The 24,073-nt window shown below is 42.1% G+C and overlaps 1 protein-coding gene across 1 annotated transcript in view; it reads right to left on the bottom strand.

Moving 5' to 3' along the window:
• The window catches only part of Camk4 (calcium/calmodulin dependent protein kinase IV), a 213,000-nt gene that overhangs the window by 61,991 nt on the left and 126,936 nt on the right, over positions 1-24,073 (bottom strand). Inside the window, exons 3-4 of the mRNA XM_032885778.1 lie at positions 12,365-12,427; positions 10,401-10,483 (exon numbers count right to left, since the gene is read on the bottom strand). Of these exons, the coding sequence (XP_032741669.1) occupies positions 10,401-10,483; positions 12,365-12,427 (146 nt within the window). The remainder of the gene's footprint in view (positions 1-10,400; positions 10,484-12,364; positions 12,428-24,073) is intronic.

Here is a 24,073-nt window from a genome sequence, read left to right on the forward strand (position 1 = left end):
ATATTTCTATTGAATATAAGCCACTTACCCTAAGGAATTTTGCTTTAGCAATATTTATGAACTAGTACAATATCTGGGTTTCAGAACAAATACTTGTCTGGATATTCAGGAACTCTTTGGATGGAGGAGTGACATATTAGTGAAATAATTCATCTAACATTCCGACCGATGCATTTATTCATTTAATAAATATTTTGGAGTGACTCTGGTGTGTGGGGCTCTCAGGAGTGAGTGAGGCATGCTCCTTTGCTCTTTGCACTGACGAGCTCTTTCCTTACATCAGTAGACAGAGCAATCAATGGGCTAACTAAGGCTGTGGTGCAGGCAGTGGGGGCTCACTAGAGAGGCCAGAGAAAGGTAATAATCTAGGTTAGGAATCTTGCGGGAAGAGAGATGTCTCAGATCAGATCTGAAAAGTGAACCTAAGTTTCCTAGATGTCAAAAGGGGAGGGAATAGGGCTGAGAGTGGATGAGGAGTATGGGATCAATAAAAACAGGAAACTTGTCTGCCCAGTAGTAGTTCTGATGAGTAAGTGGAGTTTTATAAGTTGGACAGCAATGTAAGGTAATTATGTCTCAGAAGATCCCACTTATAGGTTCCTGCTGGCCTCCTGTAGACATGTACAGATACGGGCGAGCCTTTTCCCTTCCTCAGCCATCATTCTTCTGCACACTATTCTTGACTCTCCCGTGTATATTTCTACAGGGTGATGTCATCTACCTGAAGATCTCATCGCTGCTTGAGTAGATTTTGATGTCCTGCTCATGGATTTACAAATTTCTATTAAAGGTCTTTTCATTATAAAAAATGGAAACGAGGCTACAGAAGAAATAGAAAATGAGGATGGGTAGCAATAGTGCACAGTACAGCTTCCTGTCTAACATGAGCCAGGTACTTTAGGGAAGAAAGAGGATTAGGCTTGATTTGGTTCCATGTGAGACTGCAGATGGTAAGGAATTATCATAGAGCTACATACCCATACATAGTAAATATGAGATGCTATGCCAGAGCGTATACGATGGAGTTATTTATCAGTTCCCTAATGAGGAGCAGAAGCATCTCTTGAGCAGGAACACATAACAAAGACACAAAGTTCTGCTGCATCTTCTACCTCACCTCAACCATAATTCCACACAGTCTATCTTAGTCCCTATGACCCTTCCTCTGATTCTCGCCTTCTGCGAAAAGGAACTTTGCTCTCAGACAACGTTTAATCTTCGTCACAGGGTTATGTTTCTGGGCTTCAGACATTTCCTTATAAATATCTTATAAGTTGAGCTGACTGCCCAGAAAGCTTGAGACTGACTAGTTAAGGTTAATAGCACCGAACTCTTTATAATAAATATGGGTTAATAACAGGACTCTGATGGTAAGTGAAGATATTAATGGCCAAGCAAAGGAGGATGAAGGTGATGTGTGGACACAGCCTCTGTGGGACTTGAATCATTCTCAGAGCTTGGCAGCAAGCACTGCTCATAGGAGTCTCTCAATAATTATTCATAGTCTCATGACTGATCGCCAAATGAATGGATGTCAGAAAGATGTCAGGCTGAGGCCATCTGGACAGTCCCTTGGCAGGTGTTCTTATCACCACAAGCAAAGGCACTGGACTGGAAGTGATGCCCATTCCAGCGACCTCAGCCCTTAGCCCTGGAGACCTTATCAGTGCTTCCTGAAAGAAACCCGGGAAAGGAGGGTTCTAAGTTCAAGTGGTGTAGACCATTTTAGATATGACTTATTTTAAACAATGTCGAAGTGATTCAAATTCAGCAAAACAGAAAGCTTGCTTCATGAATACATACATTCCATTATACAAGTTAGCTGACATCGTATTAAAAATGGCCCTGAAATGGGACAAGACTGAGAAGTCAAGTGTTTTCAGTGCTATACAAAATACACTAAAACTTTGATTTCCAGAAGTAACGAAAGTATTCAGTCACTGTGAGGGCTGTAGAGCTTTAAAAAAAGGAAATAATTTCGCCCCTGTTTTTGGTCTCTCGCGTTCTATAAAACATTTGGAAAGTGGTTAAGATGCTTCTAGAATTTTAAGATCATTTTCAAAGGCCCAAGCCTGACGGCTGGTCTCCATGACACAACCCCACACCGTTGTTAACACTCCATTGTTAGCTAGACTAGAAGGCTCAGAGCTAAAACGAAATGTCTCCTGGCATCTTCAGGACAATCTATCCCTAGACCACGCTTCCTACAGGGTGAGAGAGTGGGAAATAGTGCAGGGCAGCTTTCCCGGGCTCTTTGCTACAATATCCTCGGCCCTAAGAGTTTTCCTTCCTTAAGCACTGTTCTTTTTACTGCCACTGCTTTCCTGCTCTGGTCCATACAGGCCTCTTCTTCCTAGCTGTTCCATTTCCCTTCTTATCTTTTCCTGTTTAATTGTAGGATAAGAAGATATGGGTACTAAGTATTTCTCTCTGAGGATCTGCCATACTGCATGACTCTGGTGCATTTGATCCTCTCAGAATAATTGCCACAAATTGAATTGAGCACATCTCCACCCAGGCAGTTAGCAGAGGCACTAACAGATGAAGAGCTCAGATCATGTCCTGAGGCCTCAGACTTCCTGGCACACAGATTAGCAGCCCTCCTGCCCTGTGCTCCAATCATGTCTCTTTCTCAAATGACTGGGCTATCAAGTAGCGGTAGGTTCATGGGAGAAAGACATTGGGCTGATGAAAATGTGTACAAGAGGATTGAATGTCGTAAGATAAAAGCCCGAAATAACATGAGTTTCAGGAATCAAATCTCAGTGGATAACAGCACACCACTGTGCTATGACACATAAAATTCTATTAAAGTGGATATTTCTGTGTCTCAGCATAAATGTGTTTTTCCTTTATAGGCTTCATTTACTGCTTTTGCACATTTCATTGAAAGGCGTCCTCATTTATATGCTTTCTTCAAGAACCAGAGGGCCTTAGACTCATATATTAAAAAAGCAATTTCAAAGCTCCACCAGCACCTGCCATGTAGGAGCTCTAGGGAGGGGAGAGGGTTGTGGATCAATGTGGGTATTGGCTGGGGAGTTGCACTGCAGGAGAAAGAGAAGGGCAAACCAAATTGCAGGCTTGGGAATGGGCCCAAGGGATTTCTGGTCCAATTCTTTCATACTAGAGATGAAAGTCTGACACAGAGACTCTGTAAATTGCTAGAGAACACATTGTTCATTCAACCATTCACTTGACAAATATCTCACCACTGTTTGCTTTCTGCTTCGCTCAGCATTTGAAATGGAGACGAAGAAACATGCTACCCGCCCCATCTCCTGCCAGTACACCATGCTTTGGGTATCATTCCTCCTGGGAAGGTCCTTGTCTCCATCCTCTACCTGGTACTTTCTAGTTCCACGTATAAGAGTCCTAGTTCTACTTTGAATATTTTCATACTGTGGCTTTCTTTACTGGTGTCAGTATACTTTTGTTTGGAAGATGATGACAATATTAGAAATATCCCAGTCCAAATCAGTTTTCTTCCTTTTTTCCCAGACGTGGGTTCCTTGGGCATGGAGGCAGTGTACGAGAGTCAATGTGAGGGAAATAAAGCAGGTAACGAAGCCACCATGGTGAGGCGATGCAGGGCTGTAAGTGGATTTGTTGGACATAGTTGAAAACGTATTCACTTGAACTGAAAATGGTGAGTAGTGGGGCTGGAGAGATGGCTCAGAGGGTAAGAACACTGACTCTTCTTTCAGAGGTCCCGAGTTCAAATACCAGCAACCACATGGTAGCTCACAACCATCCGTAATGGGATCTGATGCCCTCTTCTGGTGTGTCTGAATACAGCGACAGTGTACTCACATACATAAAAATAAATAAATCTTTAAAAACACAATCTCCCTTTAAAAACACGTTGAGAAGCTTTTGGGCTTCTCTAGCTGAACTCTTGCTTCAGAACCGAGAAGGGGATAGATTAATGGCGGGAGGAGCCTTTAGCCACAGAAAAGAAAGTGATAAGGCTGCAGAGGGCAGAGACAATAAATAAAATTAGCAGATTGGGAACTGCTCAAAGAAAGGAGGAGACGGAAGGAGGAGAAATCTGTGCTGATTAACTTCATGGTTAGCCAGTTCACAAAGGCTGGGGGCTGAGGGAGACAAGACTTAGAACTGATGGAAAACTTCTGAGTTCATCTGAGCCCTGGGGGATTAGCAGTGTCAATGGGATCCCTAGTCAACCCCCCCCCACACACACACACCATTAATTTTCTTTTCCTCTCCACTGATAGCCTAGTTGCCAGTGTAGCTAAGCTAAAGGGAATATAAGATAAAAGGGAAAGGTAGAACCTGAGAGATGGAAAAGGGAAAAGGACTCTGGAAAGAGATTAAGAAGGAAACACCTAGGGCTGGAGAGATGGCTCAGGGATTAAGAGCACTAGCTACCCTTCCAAGGGTCCTGAGTTCAATTCCCAGCAACCACATGGTGGCTCACAACCATCTACAAGGAGTTCTGATCCCTTAAATGGCATGCAGGTGTAGCTGCAGACAGTGTACTCATGTACATAAAATAAATCAATCTTTAAATGAGAGTGGGTAAGGGAGGGAGGGAGAAAAGAGGAGAGAGAGAGAGAGAGAGAGAGAGAGAGAGAGAGAGAGAGAGCGCTGAGACAACTGGAATCAGGGAGCATTTCAGGGGCAAGGTGGAAATAGTACAATGGAAGCTCCCTAGAATCTCTGAGGGCGACCCTAGGCAAGACTCCTAGTAATGAAGAAAGCCATTGACCCAGGTCTATAAATGAGCGGTCTGCCTTAGTGGGCACTCGGCCCTCAACAGACGCTTCTGTCCATTCACTTTTGAACATCACCATTTCTCTCTCCAAGTGCTCCTCTCCACCAGATATTGTTGGGAGAAAAGCACCACAGCTCAACACCGGAAAAGCAGTCTATCAAGTTTGAGCTGTCGCATTGCTTATGATCCAACTTGCCCCCTTTCCCTGCCCCCACTCCCTGCCCAAGCCCCTGCTCTGCTGTGTCAGGAAACATCCAGCCCTCCTGGAAACCCCACATTAGTTGAAATTATATACTACAAAGTCTTCCCTGTGTAATGTCTTCACCCAGTGGAGTATCTGAGGTTCATCTGTGTTTTGGAGAGTTTCCAATGCCTGGACAATATTTAGTTGTACATCTTGCTTGTTAGTCAACAGCTGGTGACATCTGTATTGTTTCTCCTCTTGTAACACACCGCCCTTTGTATGCAGGCATCCACGAGGATCTGCTGTACTACCCCCCAGGACGAACAAAGGGAAGCCTGCTACACTTGCTGATACCCATGACCTTTCCGATGCTGGAGGAACAAAAATTCTTTTCTTTCTCTAACCCAGGAGGACCAGACTGTGTAACCGGCATCCACTTTATACGTAAGATAGAATTGAGTCTGCCAGAGTGGGAATTCCTTTAACTTATTCTTCCCCAAAGATGTCTAATCTCGCGGGCCTGTGATTTCTGCATTGCTTGTCATTCTTTCTGCTTCTGAGGAAAGGTACTTTTCTTATCCTAACAAGTTTCTTAGACTCCTGATAACGTCAGCAGGGCTTTCTCTGGAATGTTCTTCTGAACACACGCTCCCTTTCCCAAGGATCTCGCTTGCTTTGTATACATTCCATTCCACTAGAAAATTAGTATATTCCCAAGGCTTCATCTTAAAATAATAACCAAGTCTCCCATGTACCTTCCAACTATCTCACCCTCATCATTTCCTCTATATCCAAGTTCCTACAGAAAGCACACTTATTTATCTGCTCAGAATCACAGTGTATAGTTGCTTCACATATAGCCATAAAACCACATAATGAGATGTATTTAAAATATCTACATCTAAAACAAGTATATGTATATCAATTCTCAGGTTAACCTAATGTCTTAGTAGGACAATTTGATACTTAGTTATAATTGTCAACTTGATGGAATCCAGAACTCCTGGGAGACAGACCTCTGGCCATGTTTGTATGGGGCTATCTTGATTGCATTAACTGCCTCCCTTTTCACGACCGAGCTCCTGGAGTGAGTAAGTGGACAGGATTGAGCATTAGTACCCCTTCCTGTAATGCTCTTGCCTCTTGACTGCACACACAGTGCGACCAGCTCCTTCTGGATCTTGCTGCCTTGATTTGCTGTCATGGCACTGCTACCTTTGAACTGAGAAGCAGAATAAACCCCCTTCTCCCTTAAGTTGATTTTGTGCTCTATCATTGTGACAGAAAAAGAGATGGTGACAGGAAGAATGCTATACAACTAGTCTGAGGTTTTGTTTTGAAGTAAGACGATCAACAATAGCTTACGCACAAGGAGTACGACATGATAGGATAATCACAGGCTTTGTAAACCCCGGGCTTGAATTCAGGCTGTTATTAGAAGTCTAAGCTGTGTGAGTGAATGGAGGCGGATGAGCTTCTCTGATCCCCAGTTCTCTGGTCTCTAGAATGTATATAAGAAGACCTATGTAGTGTCTGTGTTGGAGTGAGGCCACTCTGGTAAAACGCCTTGCAGATGTCAGGATCCCAGGATGTATTAGACGTGGTTCTCACAGTGACTGATTATCCTTTATAGAAATAAAGGAACTGTAGAGCTTTGCTTCAGAGGATTAACTTAATGACAATTTTAGAACAACAATCTTCTTTAGACCAGACGTTTCATGAATTCGGTTAATTCTGTTATCAACCATGACGCCAACCCAAGGAAACAAGGCAACAAGTATTTCTGGAGGTTTTGGTAATGACAGTTTCCTAAAAATTCAGCTAGCCTCAACAATATCAGTTAAAATCCCAGGAGCATTAAAGCAGATGGATGTACTAGTCTTGATCATATAATTGACAGCAACTCACAGGCTAAGTGCATGGTTCTGAAATACTGTTACCCTGTTCCTTGTTTATAGACCCTTTGTGAGTTACTAAAAGAACATTTTGAGTGGCAGAAAGTACAAAAACCCAAATTTAGAGTCAGAGATATAAAATTCAAGCGTGAGTTTCCAATACACTAATATTTTCTTTAGCTCATAGTCCTGGCAAGAAAAGCAAAGGCCCCACAAATCCAGATGAGTGAATCGTCTAGACATAGCTTTATACAAGACTAGCCTATACAACTCGGATTCTCCACAGGCAAAATCAACTTAAAAATAAAACAAAACAAAACAAAACAAAAAAGACTTCATTCAAAAGCCAAGCTCTCAGCAGGAAACAATGCCAGCAAAACCAGCCTGTCCTCAGGTACCTTTATTCTTCCTCCAGTGCTGAAGAAACAGCTGATAGACTGAGAAGCTGCTCAGAGCTGAGGGACAGAATTCAGCATGTAAGAGGTGTCAAGGGGGAGGTGTCCCACTAAAATCACATAGCTGAACATGTGAACCTTTAAAGGATCTATGGGTCTTTGGCAAAACCAGAAGGACCTACAGGGGACTACATTTTAACCAGCCTGGTGTCTCTTCACATTAAACTGTTCTCTCTCTCTCTCTCTCTCTCTCTCTCTCTCTCTCTCTCTCTCTCTCTCTCTCTGTCTGTGTGTGTGTGTGTGTATGTGTGTGTGCGTGCATGTGTGTGTGTGTGTGTGTGTGTTAAAAGTTAAAGAAACAATGTGCTGTCTTCGAAGAATCAACATTCAAAGCTTTATGCTCCACAATCTTTTGACACTGGTAAGCAAAACCTTATAAAAAAAAAAAGAAATAAGCCAGAGGAGAGGCAGGAGGCACCTTTAAGTCTAATTAGAAGCCCACCGTTACTGCTGTTTGGCTGGAGGTAAAATACAACCACTTCTAGAGAGAGAAAAAAGAAAGAACACTGATCCGAAAGCTCCAAGTTTGCTCAGTTAGAAAGCTTATCGAGAGGGAAGCTAGGGTTTTAAGAGTTGTGATAAGATTGAGAAGAATTGGAATCTGGGTGCTTTCTTTTTCCCGTAATATCAGAATTATGCAGACTTTTAAATAAAATGTATGGATATGACTTTTCTAAGAAAAGGCATTGATTTTTTTTTCAAGATTCTAAATCATTTCTTTAATCTCTCAAGGGAAAGAAAACCAATAGACTGACTAGTAATGCAAAATTTATTTCAACTTGATAAACTTTGAGAATAACTTTGAGTTAAGCAGTGTATTGGAGATGTCTAGTCATGTCAACCATGCCGAGAACGTGAACAATATTCAGGGGGAGTGGAGGTCTATCTTTTAAAGTCACTGAGAGCTTGCACCGTGGTGAGTACTTTATTTGCTCTCTGTCAGTCTTTTATGAAACAAATACTTCATTTATTTCTACAAATTAAATTTATTAACTTCATTTCTGTTCTTTTTTTCCTAGAGCTAAATAAAATTCATCCCAGATTCTCTCATAGAAGCTTTGTAAGGAAGAAGAGACTCTTGATTACAATTAATTCAAGTGAAGAGAGGTGGTAGGTAAATCATTAAGTACAGCTGGTGAGTGGTAGCTTCCACGTGGGATTCTTATCTGCAACTACTTATAATTAAGGAAGGTGAGGTTTCTATGTAATAGAGCATAATTAGCAGAGAAATATGCAAGGTCTCCTTAGAGAGCCTTCATACCACCACAGCCAGTAGGATCTTACATAAACATATCATGCTTCTAGACAAAGATTATAATCACAAAAATATTTGTTTACAGTGGCGCTATTAAAGGAGCTATTATAAATAAACACTGTTGATACTCCAGAGAAATCTTGTCTAAGCTCATGGGAACAGGAAGACGTAGGCCATCCTTATAGTGGGTTTGGCGTACCCAAGACTTCTTAGCAGCAGTAAACAGCTTCAAATTTGTTCCAAAGCTCGGGGAAGTTAAGCGCATTCCTCTAGATTAGCTTACCTTTGAGTGGTAGGGTCAGGATTCAGAACTGTGAGACTATCAACAAACAATAGCCACCAGGTTACCCCTGCCTGCCCACATCCTTGTGCATTATTCTTAAAGTAGTCAAAATGTTACAGCGTTAAAATCTACTTGTTTGTCTTGATTTATCTGGGCTGCTGCAAAGGGATTAATGGTGGCCTTATACATACATAATATACAGCAGACATTTATTCTTCATAATTCTATACATTAGGCACAACCAGGACACCAGCAGATTGTTTCTGAGGGATGGCTTTATCAGAGATAGAGTGAGGCCTTGGATGGGTGCCTTCACCCAGAGGAAGGAGTGAGTGCCCACTTTGGGCTTCTTTCACAAGGCCACTCATTCTATCCATCCAGGCTCCCTGATAGCCTATCTCCCTCACAGAGGAACCACCTCTATACTGTCTGTCATCTTTGGGGTTAAGGTTTAAATATGTGAATCGGAGGGCAACGCATACATTCAAGACCACTGCAGACGTCTGGAAATGGTGTCTTCTTTCAACATTCAAAGCCAAACCCCTTTTGATACCTTTCTTCTTGAGAGGTCATTCATTCTTACAGCTGATTATTCATTTAGGAAAGACGTGTGGAGCTTTTGACAAGATCTGGACACTCAGTCTTGTGATTTCCCCTATCTGGTTAGTTATCTCTACTCTGTTCTTTTACCAAGACTCTTCCACCAGCTTCTCACCATTTCTACTTTATAATTACTTCATATTGCTATCCTCACTTTTGTTCTTTGTTGCCCTGATGATTCCCCCACAGAAGATCCCTCACAGCCTGCCCACCTATAATTCTCCTGAGTAGGCATGGAGGAGACACAACTATGGAAGCCTAAAGATGGCTTGGCTTACAGTGCTTTCGGATTAGGGGCATCCTCTCCTCTCCCAGTCTCAAACATCTTTGAGAGATAAGCTATGACCAAACACCTCAAAAGGCAACAAATGGGCCAAAGAAAGCCAAGCTTTATTCTGCAACATGAAACTTTTTACATAGACTTCTATACTGGAGAAAATAGGCTATAGATAATCATTTAAAAATTACTGACTTTTATGAGTTTTTGGATCATGAAAGAGAACACAACTTTAAGTATTTTCTCACAAAGATAATCTCGGGCTGGAGAGATGACTCAGAGGTTAAGGGCACTGTCTGTTCTTCCAGAGGTCCTGAGTTCAATTCCCAGAAACCACATGGTGGCTCACAACCATCTATTATGAGATCTGATGCCCTCTTCTGGCATGCAGGCATACATGCTGGTGGAACACTGTATACATAATAAATAAATCTTTTTTAAAAAAGATAATGCCATAAATGCTACTATTTACTTAAAATATGTGATTCTATAAATTGATATAATTTGATAAATTGATATAGTGCTTTTCTTTTTTAATTACATACTTATTTATCAATTATGATCTACTTCTCTTCAATATTCTTCTCGAGAAAAACACATCAATTCATATAATCCTCTCATTATGAAAGATCTTGGGAAATTTTCCCTACCACGAGTCTTTTGGTGATACAGAGCAAACATGTCTGTTGTTTTGCACTCTAGGTCTGACTTACCTGTCAAACAGTTCTCCCCCCGTGACCAGCTCAAGGACCAGACTGATTTCTGTGGGGGTTTCAAATATTTCCTTGAGTTTTATCTGAGGGAAAGAGGCACAATAAGAAATAGCATCAACAGTGGCTCATCTCATCTTCCTTGACAATGTCTAGCATTATGGACAAACAATCGTGTGCATCACCAATGGTTGGGTTAGCTCAGTGAAAGTCCCCGTTCTAGCACCAGGCAGGCAGCTGCCGCTCCCTTTCTCAGCTGTTGATTTTGTCAGGCAGCTCAGTTTTTTCCAAAGTCTTATTAAATTTTGATATTTTTCATTTTGAAATAACTTTCTTAAAAACACTTCCCAAGTTCTACTCAAATGTTGCAATCTTTCTCCCTCCGTCTCTCCTTCCCTCCCTCCCTCCTTCCCTTCCTTCCTTCTTTCTTTTCCCTAGAATCGAATACAAGACCCAACTTTACAAAAGTGTTTGAAAGCACCATGGTTGCTGGAGATGAGCAATGCTCTATCCTGGAAACAACAGGTTTGGAATTCGTTTGTGAGGTAGCTCGGGGTGGGATGGGGTGGGGTGGGGTGGGGGTAAAGTCTGTGTGTAAAGCAGCCCACGTCAGCAGTTACAGAGTCCCTTGTTTGTGAAGGTTCTTGGACAGAGTGATGGGAGAGAACTGACTGACCACACTAGGGTTTCATCACAGTCAGATAATCCAACCAGATGTAGACATCTCTCCAGACATCAGACATTGACGAAGCCAAAAGCCAGCACCGATCTCCATAGCGGCTTCCTCAGAAGGAGGACGTGGAGAACAGGCCCGTGGGAACTGAGTATGACCTGCTTGAGAACTGCTTATTCAAAGCGTCCTCATACTTCACTGCATACAGAAATCTGCTTTAGTTCTGAGAAGCAAGGCACCTGGCCTCACACTGTGGATGACAGCATTCTAAGCTGCTTGTGGCAACCTCGTTCTCTGACCGACGAGCCTTGATGTAGCGGGGGACAGTGTTTAGCTATCTCTGGCCACCAAAGGTTCGAGAGAGCTTGGCTGCAGTCGTTTTTGAGAAACAACTCATCTGACTCTGCAGAGGAGGTCCTTCCGATTTCTTCCTTGAATATCAATCTGGGGATTTAGGGAAATGTGCAGCTAACACTACGGGTCCATGATGACAAGGCACAGGGTGAGAGGTCAAGGCATCAAGGGTGGGGAAATGGCAGGCACAGGGATGTGTGGAGCCTGGGCCTTGGGTGGCAACCCAAGGTTGATGAGTCAGTGCTTCAGCCCATCGTCCTATTTATCGTAAGAAAAGTACTTGCTCTGTGCAGCTAAGCACACCTTTAACGCGCATGTCAAGTTGTGTGCCCTGAGCATTGCCGGTCATCACCCTGCACACAAATAGGTATTTTTCTTTTAAGAAAAAAAATTAAGTAGATGGTTTAATTTATAAAATCAAGATGCTGCTATGAAAATGATTTTGTTCTTTTTCACTTCATTGATTCCAAAAAGCTCAGTTTTCCTCAGAGGCGTCCTGACAGCAGAGCTTCTGGAAACTGGTTATGTCTCCCGTTCACGTACATCATTTGTTTGCATCTTTGCATTATTTCTGAAGCGGACACTCTCCCAAAGGCTGAAATGACTTTGCAAAGCAGTGCCTTTTGCTTCAAAGGCCTTTTCGGCAATGGCATATTAAAAAGATAGGCAAACAAAAGAGGGAGAAAGTCAGTGTTTCATTAGAATAAAACAAATTTCTCCATTTTCCCTTCCTTTTATGCATGAACAGAGGCATGGTATGCACTGCTAGTCCATCTATTCTGAAACTGATTGGAGGTGATGAGGTAAGGCCTTGGGTTAGGCCATGCTGCCTCATAGAGAGGAAGGGTGACTTTTCCCCCATCAACATGGACAGTGGAGGACAATGAGCCCATCCCGCAGCTTTGGAAATGTTTTGAAATGGTAGCTAAGAGCCACTTACGATGTTCGGGTGTGAGAGTCTCAGGAGAACTCCTATTTCAGTTCTCACGATCTTCTTGTCCACCTAGAAGGTAAAATGAGACAAACAGAAAAGGGCTCAAGCTTAGAAAACTGGTGACTGTGCCTCACGAGAGAAACAGCGTTAGCCAGATGGGTAAATAAAGTAACTGGAAAGGAGTGCTGGCTCCTTGTTTCTGTCTCTGTCTGTCTGTCTCTGTCACAGACAGACAAACACACACACACACACACACACACACACACACACATGGTCTTACATAGCTCAGGGTATCTGGAACTCTTAATCTGCCAACATCAGCCTCCCTGGGGCTGGGACTAAAGGCGCTTGGCAGATCCATACTCACGGATCTGCCTCACTAGCTCTGATACCTTCTTCACACTTAAAGCAAGGCTATATTGACTGACAGCTTAAGTAGTTCGACACAGGTGCCTTGGGGAGCACCACAGGCGTGAAGCAGTTACCTATTCTGCAGCTTTTTACAAGCTACAAGTAAAATGACTTTTCTTGTTTGTGGACAAGATATCACTGATACTTAAGAGCACTGTTATTAGAGCAATAGCCAAGCCACTTCACACCTGATGGTGGGCTCTCTCCTGATCTCGCTCCCTCTCTTCTCAGATGGATGCCCTACCTCTCTTCTTCAAAGATGAAGTAGATCCACTGACTACTGGAGCACACAATTTACAAGATGTTTTACATGGCATCTACCCCCTTTCCTATCAAAAATCATAACTACCATTACCACTAACACACAAGTTCAGTCCAACCTGCCCTTCACTGGTAGAGGTCTTGCCCAACCTCATAGAGCTGTCAATCACTTCACCACCTTCTTCAGATAGATGTACCATGTAATTCAGCCTAACAGTCACACACTGTCCTGTGGAAGGGTGATAGCATCAAGGCTTTCTGCTAGAACCAAGCCATTCCACAGTGTCCTCCCCAGAGACTGTGCTTAAATAATCAAGAATATATATTCCTTTCATATTTGAAATTATGAGAGCAAAAACAAACAGATGTCACCAATGCCCAATTTTTATACTGCATGTCAGCCTAGGGAAAATTACTGAGATGCAAAAAGAATTGCTGATGTTACCTAGTTTCTGTATTATTACATATGAATTCATTTATTCTTTGAACCTATAATGATATGAGCCACCAAATTTTCTTTCTTATTGTAATCTAGAACTAGACTCTATTAGTGGCAATTAAGATAGCCTGGTAGGTTCATCACTTGACATTTTGTAGACAAAGTCCATTGAATTTCTCATCTGTAAAATCAGAGATAGCCCTCATCTGTATGCTCAGGATTGACTCCTAGTCACAACAATGAGAGATGGGACTCTCTAAATGTCATACATAAACAGAAAACCTAAAGTGTAGTCTGTGGTGCACGTGTGAAACCCAGCTCAGGTAAGGCAGAGAAAATGGATCTCTGTGGCCCTAGGCCTGGCAGCCTAACCCCTTTGGTAGGTTTCAACCAGTGAAAAAACTCTTTTAAAGAGGTGGGTGGCACCTGAGGTAGGACTCCCTAAGTTGTCCTCTCGCCTCTCTATATTCTTGTACACATGTGCACATGCATGGGCACACACATATACATCCCCAACACACATGCAAATCATCAATATACCACTGATCTTGTTCTCATGCCACCATTTATGTCACCTGAGCTGTCTCAAGATCCAGGAGAGTATAGATCTTTACATGTGCATGTGACGAGACTTATGCTTCAATCACAGCCAAAGTCTGAACAAACTCAAGAGATGACTTTCAATAAAGAATGGACTCTACATCTAAGTCATTATCAGAAGAAGAAAAGGAGGGCTTGCGGAGAAATACAATTCGATGTCAATGTGATTGACACATTATAACTCAAAACAAAAAGCAATGTCATTTTGATAACGTTTTTCTTCAATGAAAATATTGAGAGTAGTAAGTTCTTTGTAGATAAAGAATATTTAGAGAAATTTTACAAATTTCATATGCTCATCTCCTTGGTTACAACATATAATATGTTAAACATATCTATAGTTTTTCCTAAAAATAATTTAGTCATACTCTATAGTTCTTGATTAAAGAGATCAGTCATTATGTATAAACATTTGATTTTTATGATGAGGTAAAATATAAGGAAATGTTAAAGAACCTTCATCTATAACCAAAGACCATCATGCTAAGTGAAAAAAGCCAACCTCACAAGAAAAACGTTATATTACCTTTCAGATACAGAATACACACACACACACACACACACACACACACACACACGTGTGTGTGTGTGTGTGTATGTATATGTATATATGTACACATAATATCAAAACACAAAGAAAGAGATCAAGGTGAAGGGGCAGCAAAGAAAGAGAAGATGAAAATAAGTAAAACTCAATGAATATACGCATATATACCCATTGTTTTTACACTAATAAAAACTAAAAACATTCTCATTCCAATAAAGTTTCAACATCATAGATAATAAAATATCAATAATTACATACTTAAAGGATATAATTAGCCATGAAAACTGTGATCATTTATGAGATCATTTAGTACACTCAGAATGTTTTTACAAATCCATGCCCAACTATTATTCTAGTTACTTTTGTGTTTCTGTTATAAAATACTCTGACTAAAGGCAGGTTGGGGACAAGAGGGTTTACTTGTCTTATGCTTCCAGGTGACAGCCCATCACTAAAGGAAGTCAGGCAAGGAACTAAAGGAGAAACTGAGGAAGAAACCACGGAGGAGCACTGTTTACTGGCTCACTCAGCTAGCTCACCTCTACTGTCCTGATTCACCTGTCTAGGAATGGTGCCGCCCACAGTGGGTGGGGCCTCCCCACATCAATCATCAGTCGAGATGATCTCTTCCAGTCATAGCTACAGGCCAAACTTATTGAGGCACTTATTCAGCTGAAGTTTACTCATCCAGGTGACTTGAATATGTGTCTAGTTGACAGCAATAGCGGAACAGCTATTAAGCTTGTAAAACAACAACAAGAATTGTATTCTACTTGCGTTTGATGGATAGCAGCTTTCAACTCAGAACACTTATTAATGTATGTATGAGTATCCCACAAAAATGAGTTATCAGCTATAAATTCTGTCTAGAGAGAGGTAGGGAAGATATGATCTGTCTATCTTCGTAAGTGACAGCTAATACAGGCAATACCATGGAAGGATAGATTTACTGTGAGCAGAGAAAAACAGGCTGGTTAAGAAACCCACTCAAGTGACTATATAGTCCATGTGACTATACATCACACTGATAGGCTCTAGGGCTTTTTCACTGTGAAAGAATAAGAAAAGACACATCTTAGTACATCTCTCTAGTGTTCTATGACTCAAAAACACTTGGAAACTGCTTCAATAGTCTCCCTCAGAGACTAAAGTGTAGCTGACTAGCCCAATTTAGATAGAGTAAATATGGAGCAAACCTTTGCCATTGGCAAATAACTAACACCTAGTCCAAGCTTACCTATGCTGTAGTTGAAAATTTGGCACATAGATGATCAGAGAAAATCTGTCCACAGATAGCCAAACACAGAGGCACAGGCACAAGCATTGCCCTCTGTTTTTGTGGGTCCATTTTTCTCTTCTTTCCAACTTGTAGAAAATGTGCCTACAGAAGCTCCAAGCCTTTACTCATTTCAACAAAAGGAAGTGCCCCCTCTCCATCTGTATGATAATCTCAGTGAATGCGCTCGCTGTCTCGGTTGTTTTCAATGCATAAATCCATATGTAAGAGACGTGATTATGGTAGGGTCACCCATGGGTAAGGAGCCCTCTCCTTTGATTGGCTTTGAGAGACCTATAATATCGGGTTGGGACAGGACCTGAATCTCCTGAAAACAAGTTGTCAGACACCGAAGGCTGCTTTGATGGTTGTTTTGTTTGTTCCCTTTCTTATTTGCTTGCCTAAAATCATGAAATGTTACTTTCTCTGCTTTTTTCCATGTCTCAGATTAAATAATTAATCTCCGATTCTTATTAGTTTATAGCAATACTAGCAATCAGTAGATTTAATACTCAAATTATGGTTGTTTTACAGTACAACATAGACACTACAAGGAAATAATTTAAGTTGGTTTTTCCATGAAACTCTTTGTAAGTCTGCCAAGGGCCAGCCTCAGCTTGGTGAGAGGTTCTGAGGAAGGGGTGTTTGAGAGCATTGAGAGAAGCAATTCTTGGTTACAAGCTGATGGCTCATGACATCTGATGGCTCAAGACAGCTTTTAAAATAGCATTCTCTTGACATGGCTCTCTCTTGCAATTCCATAAACTCTCTGGATATCTCATCTCTTGAAGATCAAAGGCCCAGTCTTTTATTTACGTATCAATTCAGTCATTACCCCAGGTGTTCTTTTGATTATTCCATGATCCTATAAGCATCCTGTGACCCCAGTCCCTTGATTCTTAGAAAGAAATGGCAAGGATATTTTTTTACTATTGAAAATGAATTCAGAGATCTGCCTACATTTGTAAACACAGACAATGAGCTAATGGGTTAGGAGCCCATCCTGAGACTACAATTTAGAGGCCGATGACCAAACTAGCTCTGATCCAGGTTGACCTTGAACTCGGGAATCTGCTGTCTTTGTATCTTCCTGACAAGCTGGGTCATAGTGTAGCTACCTCTGATCTTTAGGTTTGTGAAGTTTTTCATATAATTCATATTACATCCTTATATTTTGCATAGTTGAAAAATGATATATTTTTGAACTCATGTTTTCAGAGTTGTTTCCTACATCCTTAAGGGCTGTCCTGAAAGTTTCAGGGTTTACTATTTTGCTGAGACATAGATACATCTATCTTCCTGGACTCCTGCTGTTTCTGATTATCATGGAGTCATTAACCTTGGCATGGAAAACATTTCCCAAAGCAGGAACATGATGTAAAATTTACATAATTTTATACAAACAAGCCTTATGCCATGCCCACAGCAACCATCAACACTCACAGAGCCCCATGCCCTGCTGTCTTTGTTCCAGGGTTGGAAACCATGTCACAGTGTCCCTTGCATGGCCAAGCAGAACTGGCCATGAACCCATACTGAAAACTGATGTGTGACAACTGTGTCCCTGATGAATAAGGCTGACAAACTCATCTGTACCTAGAACTCTGCTTTCTTACTCTTCATCTGTAGTGTGTCATTTTGTCCAGTATTTTGATGTTTCTAGTGACATAAGTTGAAGGAAAGAAAGCAAGGTAGGAAAATGAGGATTACCAAACATTAAAGGTAGGAGTTGAAGTTTGGGTAAATCAGTCTCTAAAATACTGTGTTAGGAAGGAAGAAAATCCATAGCTCCCATTATATTCTCAAAACTTCACATATAGCTCCATATAACGAAGAGTCAAGGGTATCTAAGTTTATTTTTCATTATGTGTAATGAGTATTTATCATCTAGGGTTTTTTTTATGGTGCTCAGCTTCATATTATACAATGTGGGATCTATAAAAGAACAAGCAAAATAAGGTCTTTTCAAAGGAAGCTTCCAATTTAATTTGGGGAGATGTGTCTACATAGTAATATCAGAAGATATTAAAGGGCCTCTCTGGTCTCCATCTGCTCCCAGAGCTAAGGCCTCCTGTCCCAAAACCTTCCCAGAGAAAGCTGGTCTCCCAGGGGCGCTCTCACTCCTAAGCCCACAGGTGAGAACCCCACTTTTACTCCACTAACTGTCCAAAGAGAAACCTGCCAGGAGCTAACAGGGCACAAGAACCTCAGAGCAGCCTGGGACAGGATCTTTCCAGTCTTCATCTGCACCCAGAGCTAAGAATGTTCCATGGCCCTCCAGACCCAGAACAGAACACCAATGACTTATACTCTAAGATCAACAATCGAGAAATGGGACCTCATAAAATCACAAAGCTTCTGTAAGGTAAAACACACTATGAATAGGACAAAACAGCAACCAATATATTGGGAAAAGATCTTTATCAATCTCACATCTGATGGAGGGCTAATATACAATACATACAAAGAACTCAAGAAGTTAAGACTCCAGAGAACCAAATAACCCTATTAAAAATGGGGTACAGAGCTAAACGAAGAATTCTCAACTGAGAAATATCAAATGGCTAAGAAGTACCAAAGAAATGTTCAACATCCTTAGTCATCAGGGTAATGCAAATCAAAACCCTGAGATTCTACCTCATACCAGTCAGAATGGCTAAGATTAAAAACCTCTGGTGACAACAGATGCTGGCAAGGATGTTGAGAAAGAGGAGCACTCCTTCATTGTTGCTGGTACAACCACTCTGGAAATCAGTCTGGTAGTTCCTCAGAAAATTGCATGTAGTACTGCCTGAGGACCCAGCTATACCACTCTTGGGCATACACCCAAAAGATGCTCCAACATATATCAAGGACACATGCTCCATTATGTTCATAGCAGCCTTATTTATAATAGCCAGAAGCTGGAAAGAATCCAGATGTCCCTCAACAGAGGAACAGAATATGGATACAGAACAAGTGGTACATTTACACAATGGAGTACTACTCAGCTGTTAAAAACAATGACTACATGAAATTCTTAGGCAAATGAATGTAACTAGAAAATATGATCCTGAGTGAAGTAACCCAGTCACAAAAGAACACACTTGGTATTTACTCACAGATAAGTGGATATTAGTTCAAAAGCTTGGAATACCCAAGAAACAATTCACAGACTATACGAAACTCAAGAAGAAGGAAGACCAAAATGTGGATGCTTCAGTCCTTCTTAGAAGGAAAAACAAAATACCATGGGAGGAAATACAGGGACAAAGAGTGGAGCAGGGACTGAAGGAAAGGTCATCCAGAGACTGCCCCACCTGGGGATCCATCCCATATGCAACCACCAAACTCAGTCACTACTGTTGATGCCAAGAAATGTTTGCTGACAGGAACCTGATATAGCTGTCTCCTGAGAGGCTCTGCCATAGCTTGACAAATACAGAGGCAGATGCTCAAAGCCAACGATTGGACTAAGAACGGGCTCCCCAATGGAGAAGTTAGAGAAAGGACTGAAGTAACTGAAGGGGTTTGCAACCCCATAAGAAGAACAACAATATCAACCAACCAGACCCCCAGAGCTCCCAGGGACTAAACCACCAACCAAAAGTACACATGGAGTGACCCATGGCTCCAGCCACATATGTAGCAGAGGATGGCATTGTCTGGCATCAATAGGAGAAGCCCTTGATCCTGCGAAGGCTCATTTCCCCAGGGTAGGGGAATGCCAGGGCATTGGAGTGGGAGTGTGAACATCTTCATACAAGCAGAGATAGGGAGAGGGGGGTGAGCAAGGGGGAAAGGGGCTATAATATTTGAAATGTAAATACATAAATTATCCAATAAAAAAGAAAAGAAAAAAAGAAGATAGTAAAGAATGTGTTTTGTCTTAAAAGATCCATTGGAGGCTCATGGGATGGCTGGCTTTCTGTTAAGAGCTCTGGCAGAGAATCCAAGATCAGTTCCCAGCACCCACATGATGGCTCACGACTGTGTGTAACTCCAGATGCAGGGACTCTAACGCTACCTGTGACCACCGTGGGCTCCAAGCATATATGTAAGTGCACATGCATACAGGTAGGGACTCATAAACATACCTAAAAGCAGGTTAAAACTCAAACCTCCATTCTTCAGTAGAAGATAACTCTCTGGGTTGAAATACTGTTATTATTAAATATGATTTGTTTTAAAAGTTTAACTTATTTGACATTTTACAAAAATCATCCCATGGTTAACAATAAATGCAAAACATGTTGTTTAGTGCATAAGGTTCGTGGAGATAGTGTGGCGTGGGATGCGGATGATGGGCAGTGAGTGATGGCAACCAGTGAGTGATGGCAACCAGTGAGTGGTCGGGATATAGGCAAGAGGCTTTAGGAGGAAGATGAAACTTCTTTAATTTAGGGATAAATTGTAAGTGTCATGAAAAACTTCTAGTGTGCAGAGCCACTACACTTGTGTATAAACCCTCTGTAAGAACAGATTTCTTCCATAGCGGCTCATGAAGAGCTGCACAGCCTTCTGCAGTGCACTGGCCTGGTGACCTTGGCAACAGAGAAGGTAGGGAGCTGACTGACTGAAACCGTGCATATAAAAGCATCGCATACAGTGGCGGTCTTAGAAGTCTGCACGGTCACTCTCGGATGGGTCACTCTCGGATGGCGCTCCGCGTTTGAAACAGTTTCCAGAGAGCCACAGGTGCAGGGGCCACCTTGGTGATGGATTTAGTTGAATGTTAAATGAGAGTAAGTCTTTCCAATTGGGGTCTGCAGACGATGTTGAGAAAACACTGATGGATTACTATTACTTTTAAACAGTCTTAAAGATAATAAAAGAGTGGCCACAGTGAGGCAAATTCATACCGTCTACTCACAGTGAGCCACTCTTCGTAACATGAAGACCTGAAGCTAGGTATGTATGGTGAATCCCATGCACAGTACGATTTTATCAGCCTAGTTGTAACTTAGGTGTATAAATGTGTACATTCTAGTTTATCTGCTAATTTTATAATAGAGTCTATGCTTTTATCACCCAAGGTCAGACATGACTCACCTGACCATGTTACTTGCAACCTGGATCTGAAGCCTCTCTCTGAGAGCTCTCCGGTAATCTTCCTCAAAAGAGACAGGTGTGCTTTGTCTGCAATGTCTCCTTCAAGTACAGCGGCATTTCCACACAAAACTGGGACTAGGGCTGGCAAGACGGCTCAGTGCTGCACAGTTGTGGGATTCTATGTCGGATCCCTAGGAGCCTTATAACACATCAAGAATGGCGGCACTCACCTGGCCCTTATTACTGTGAAGGTAGAGGCAGGCGAATCCCTGGAACTCACTGACCTACCATTCCAGTCAAATCCATGACTCAACCAGCCTCAGTGAGAGACCCAGTCTCAACAATTAAGGGTGGAGAGCAACTGAGAAGAAATACTCAATGTCGACCCCTTACACATGCGAAGGTGCATGCACATGCACACATCTATGTGCACACACCCGCCTGAACTAACAGACCCAGGACATTAGGCTTAATTATCCTTACAGAAAAGGAGACTATGTTTCTTGTTTCTTTGGCTCATTTATCGTTTGAATACTTTTCAGAGAATGATGCAAAGCACAGAATCGTGCTTCTCAGAGGCATTGTCAAAACGTGGAAAATATAAATTTCTGATTTACATATAACAAATATCTTTAAGCTTTCGGAATGACTTCCTTCTGCACAGGTTCTGCTTAATTTCCTGAGCCTTGACAGGCCTCTGCTGACTCCTGCACACTTGAAAAGAGACTTGACAAGTGGGATTTTGTTAAATTCAAGAGCAGTCCTAGTGTCCAAGGATTTGAAAGGTAAGGACTGCTGTTTAAACATGCAAAAGTCAAACGTGGTACACATGCGATCAAAAGGAGGATTTCTTCTATAAAGCTAGTGTCCCCAATACTTGCAGAATTCTAACTAAGGATGGCTCTTTTTATCCCTCGATCTTCTTGTCTAAACATAAATCTGGACACGCTGTGACTGTCTTGCTTTTGGCATAAACCTTAGAAGTGAGCTGTATTGGCTTCAGTAGGAAGTACATCACAGGTCCTGGGCCTTGCTGCTTACGGCTGCGGTCCAATCATGACCAGCATGCAACTTTTAACTTTCCCTTGTAGTCACTTCCTGGCTTCCTGCCCCTCATTCCTGTTCTGAAGACTATTACATCTCTACTTCAGATATTGCCTGTGGTTGTTCTTAGTAACTTAGGCAACAATGTTCTTAGTAACTTAGGCAACAATGTTCCTAGTAACTTAGGCAACAATGTAACGAATGACGCATCCAACAGTCAGGACTGCTTACCACTTACTCAGTAGTTTCCCATTTCTTCTGCTGATCCTGCTTAGCAACACACTCTCATGGTTACACCTCAAGCTTGCCATCCATTGGACACCACAAACACCTTGATGTCCAGCACACTGATTTCTGCCTCTACCTTAACTTGGAGTCCATGGTCTGTTAGTTCGTGCATGGCTCTACACATCCTCTTAACCCTTCTGCCTTCTCTCGTTCACTTGTAATTTCCAGACACAATTCCTAAGCTCGTTAAGCTTCACTTGTATCCGATTTCTTTATCTGAACTAAATCCATTGGGGGTTAAGGAGCAACTTGGCTAACTTCCGATTTTAAATGTATGACACTGAGTTTAAGGGCCCTCAGTGCTCTCATTCTACATAGAAAAATTTATATCCTCTCTCCTCCAATTCCTGATATCCCTGCCTCCCTTCATCCTCCTCTCCAATCATTGAGAATGCATAAAAATCCAAGGAGAATTATCTTACCATTATCATCATCAACAACAAAATGTGTTTACCTCTTACGTCAGCAAATACTTTTTTAGCACCTGTTACAGACAGACAATATTCTGGGATGGCAGTGTGTCAGGGAATAAAACAGCCTTTGGGGTATTAAAAAAACTCTGTTCTAGTAGAGGCAGAATTTGAATAAATAAATGATAGGCCTTGCCCTGCTGTGTTCTATATTGCAAGGAGTCAAAGTGAAGGAGATGGTAAAAGGTGACATTGACTCAGGCACGTGGGAGCAACAGTGGAGCGCATGCCCAGAGAAAGAGAATAAAACTGCCATTTTCAAAGATGCAAAAGACAGAGAGCAGCTTCTGGAATATACTGATGAAGCCACGGCCCCCTGTACTGAATCCACCCTCCATTCCCTTTCTTCTATTCCAGCTTCCTGGTATGTTTTAAAGAAAGCAAGGAATTTTCCTTCCGGGTCCTTCCACATTGAACTTCATATTAACTGCCGTCAACCATTTGTCTCCCAAGTCATTTGGTGTGAGTTTGGAGTGAAAGGAAAGGAGGTGACGGCCTAGAGGTGGGGTGGTTGACGTGCAGTGGACATGGTGAGGAAGGACAGGTGGCAGGTATAAGCTGTCAGGGAACTCAATATCTGATTTGACATTTCTGGTGTACAACCAACTTTGCCGTGAGTGGAAGAAGACAGGCTCTAGACACGCAATTCGCTTTGTCTTCTCACTTTGCATTGGAAATTCTGAAAGCCAGGGTCTTCTAATTGTTCTCTTACCAGTCACCTCCTCTTCCTTTCTGACCCTAAAACTTTAGGAGAGGGAGGGGTGGTAAAAGAGGTGAGAAGAGCCTTTGCAGAGAGAACTGGAATTGAGGTTGGACAACACACTAATGGCTCTGAAAGCTTAATCTAGAAAAAAGCATCCACGCTTTGGAAAACAAAGCATTTGGAAGAGGTGGCCTCAGAGCAAGGCAGCTCCTCCAGAGTGAGTCCCCTTTGGCTTGCTCCCTTCTTAGGTTCTTAGTACAAACATGCCCGCTCACAGACACTGGGATTTTGCTTCAAAGGGGAGAGTCCTTTTACTGACAGTGAAGGACACAGGCTTGACATTCCTGGGGGAGACTGGAAGCTGAATGAAGTTTATACAAATGATCTGGGATGATGCCAGAGTCCCACAGAAAACAGAGCTGGTACAGCAGAGGAGGGGACGGGAGGAACGCGAAGGAGAAAGGCCTTCGAGGATTTGTGCACTTCAACCTCCTCCCTTTACCTCTGTTCTCTCCCCAGAATGAAGGCTGCTCAGGGGTGATCCTGATCTAGTTTCTCTCATCTTTACAAAGACCCAGACCCAGTCCTATTTGTGAAGCCTGTGTGTGCTCCCCTCTTTAGAAGAGCTCTCCTGTATGAGCCCTG

Source organism: Rattus rattus, chromosome 15, assembly GCF_011064425.1.
Source record: "Rattus rattus isolate New Zealand chromosome 15, Rrattus_CSIRO_v1, whole genome shotgun sequence".
In the NCBI taxonomy this organism is placed as follows: domain Eukaryota; kingdom Metazoa; phylum Chordata; class Mammalia; order Rodentia; family Muridae; genus Rattus; species Rattus rattus.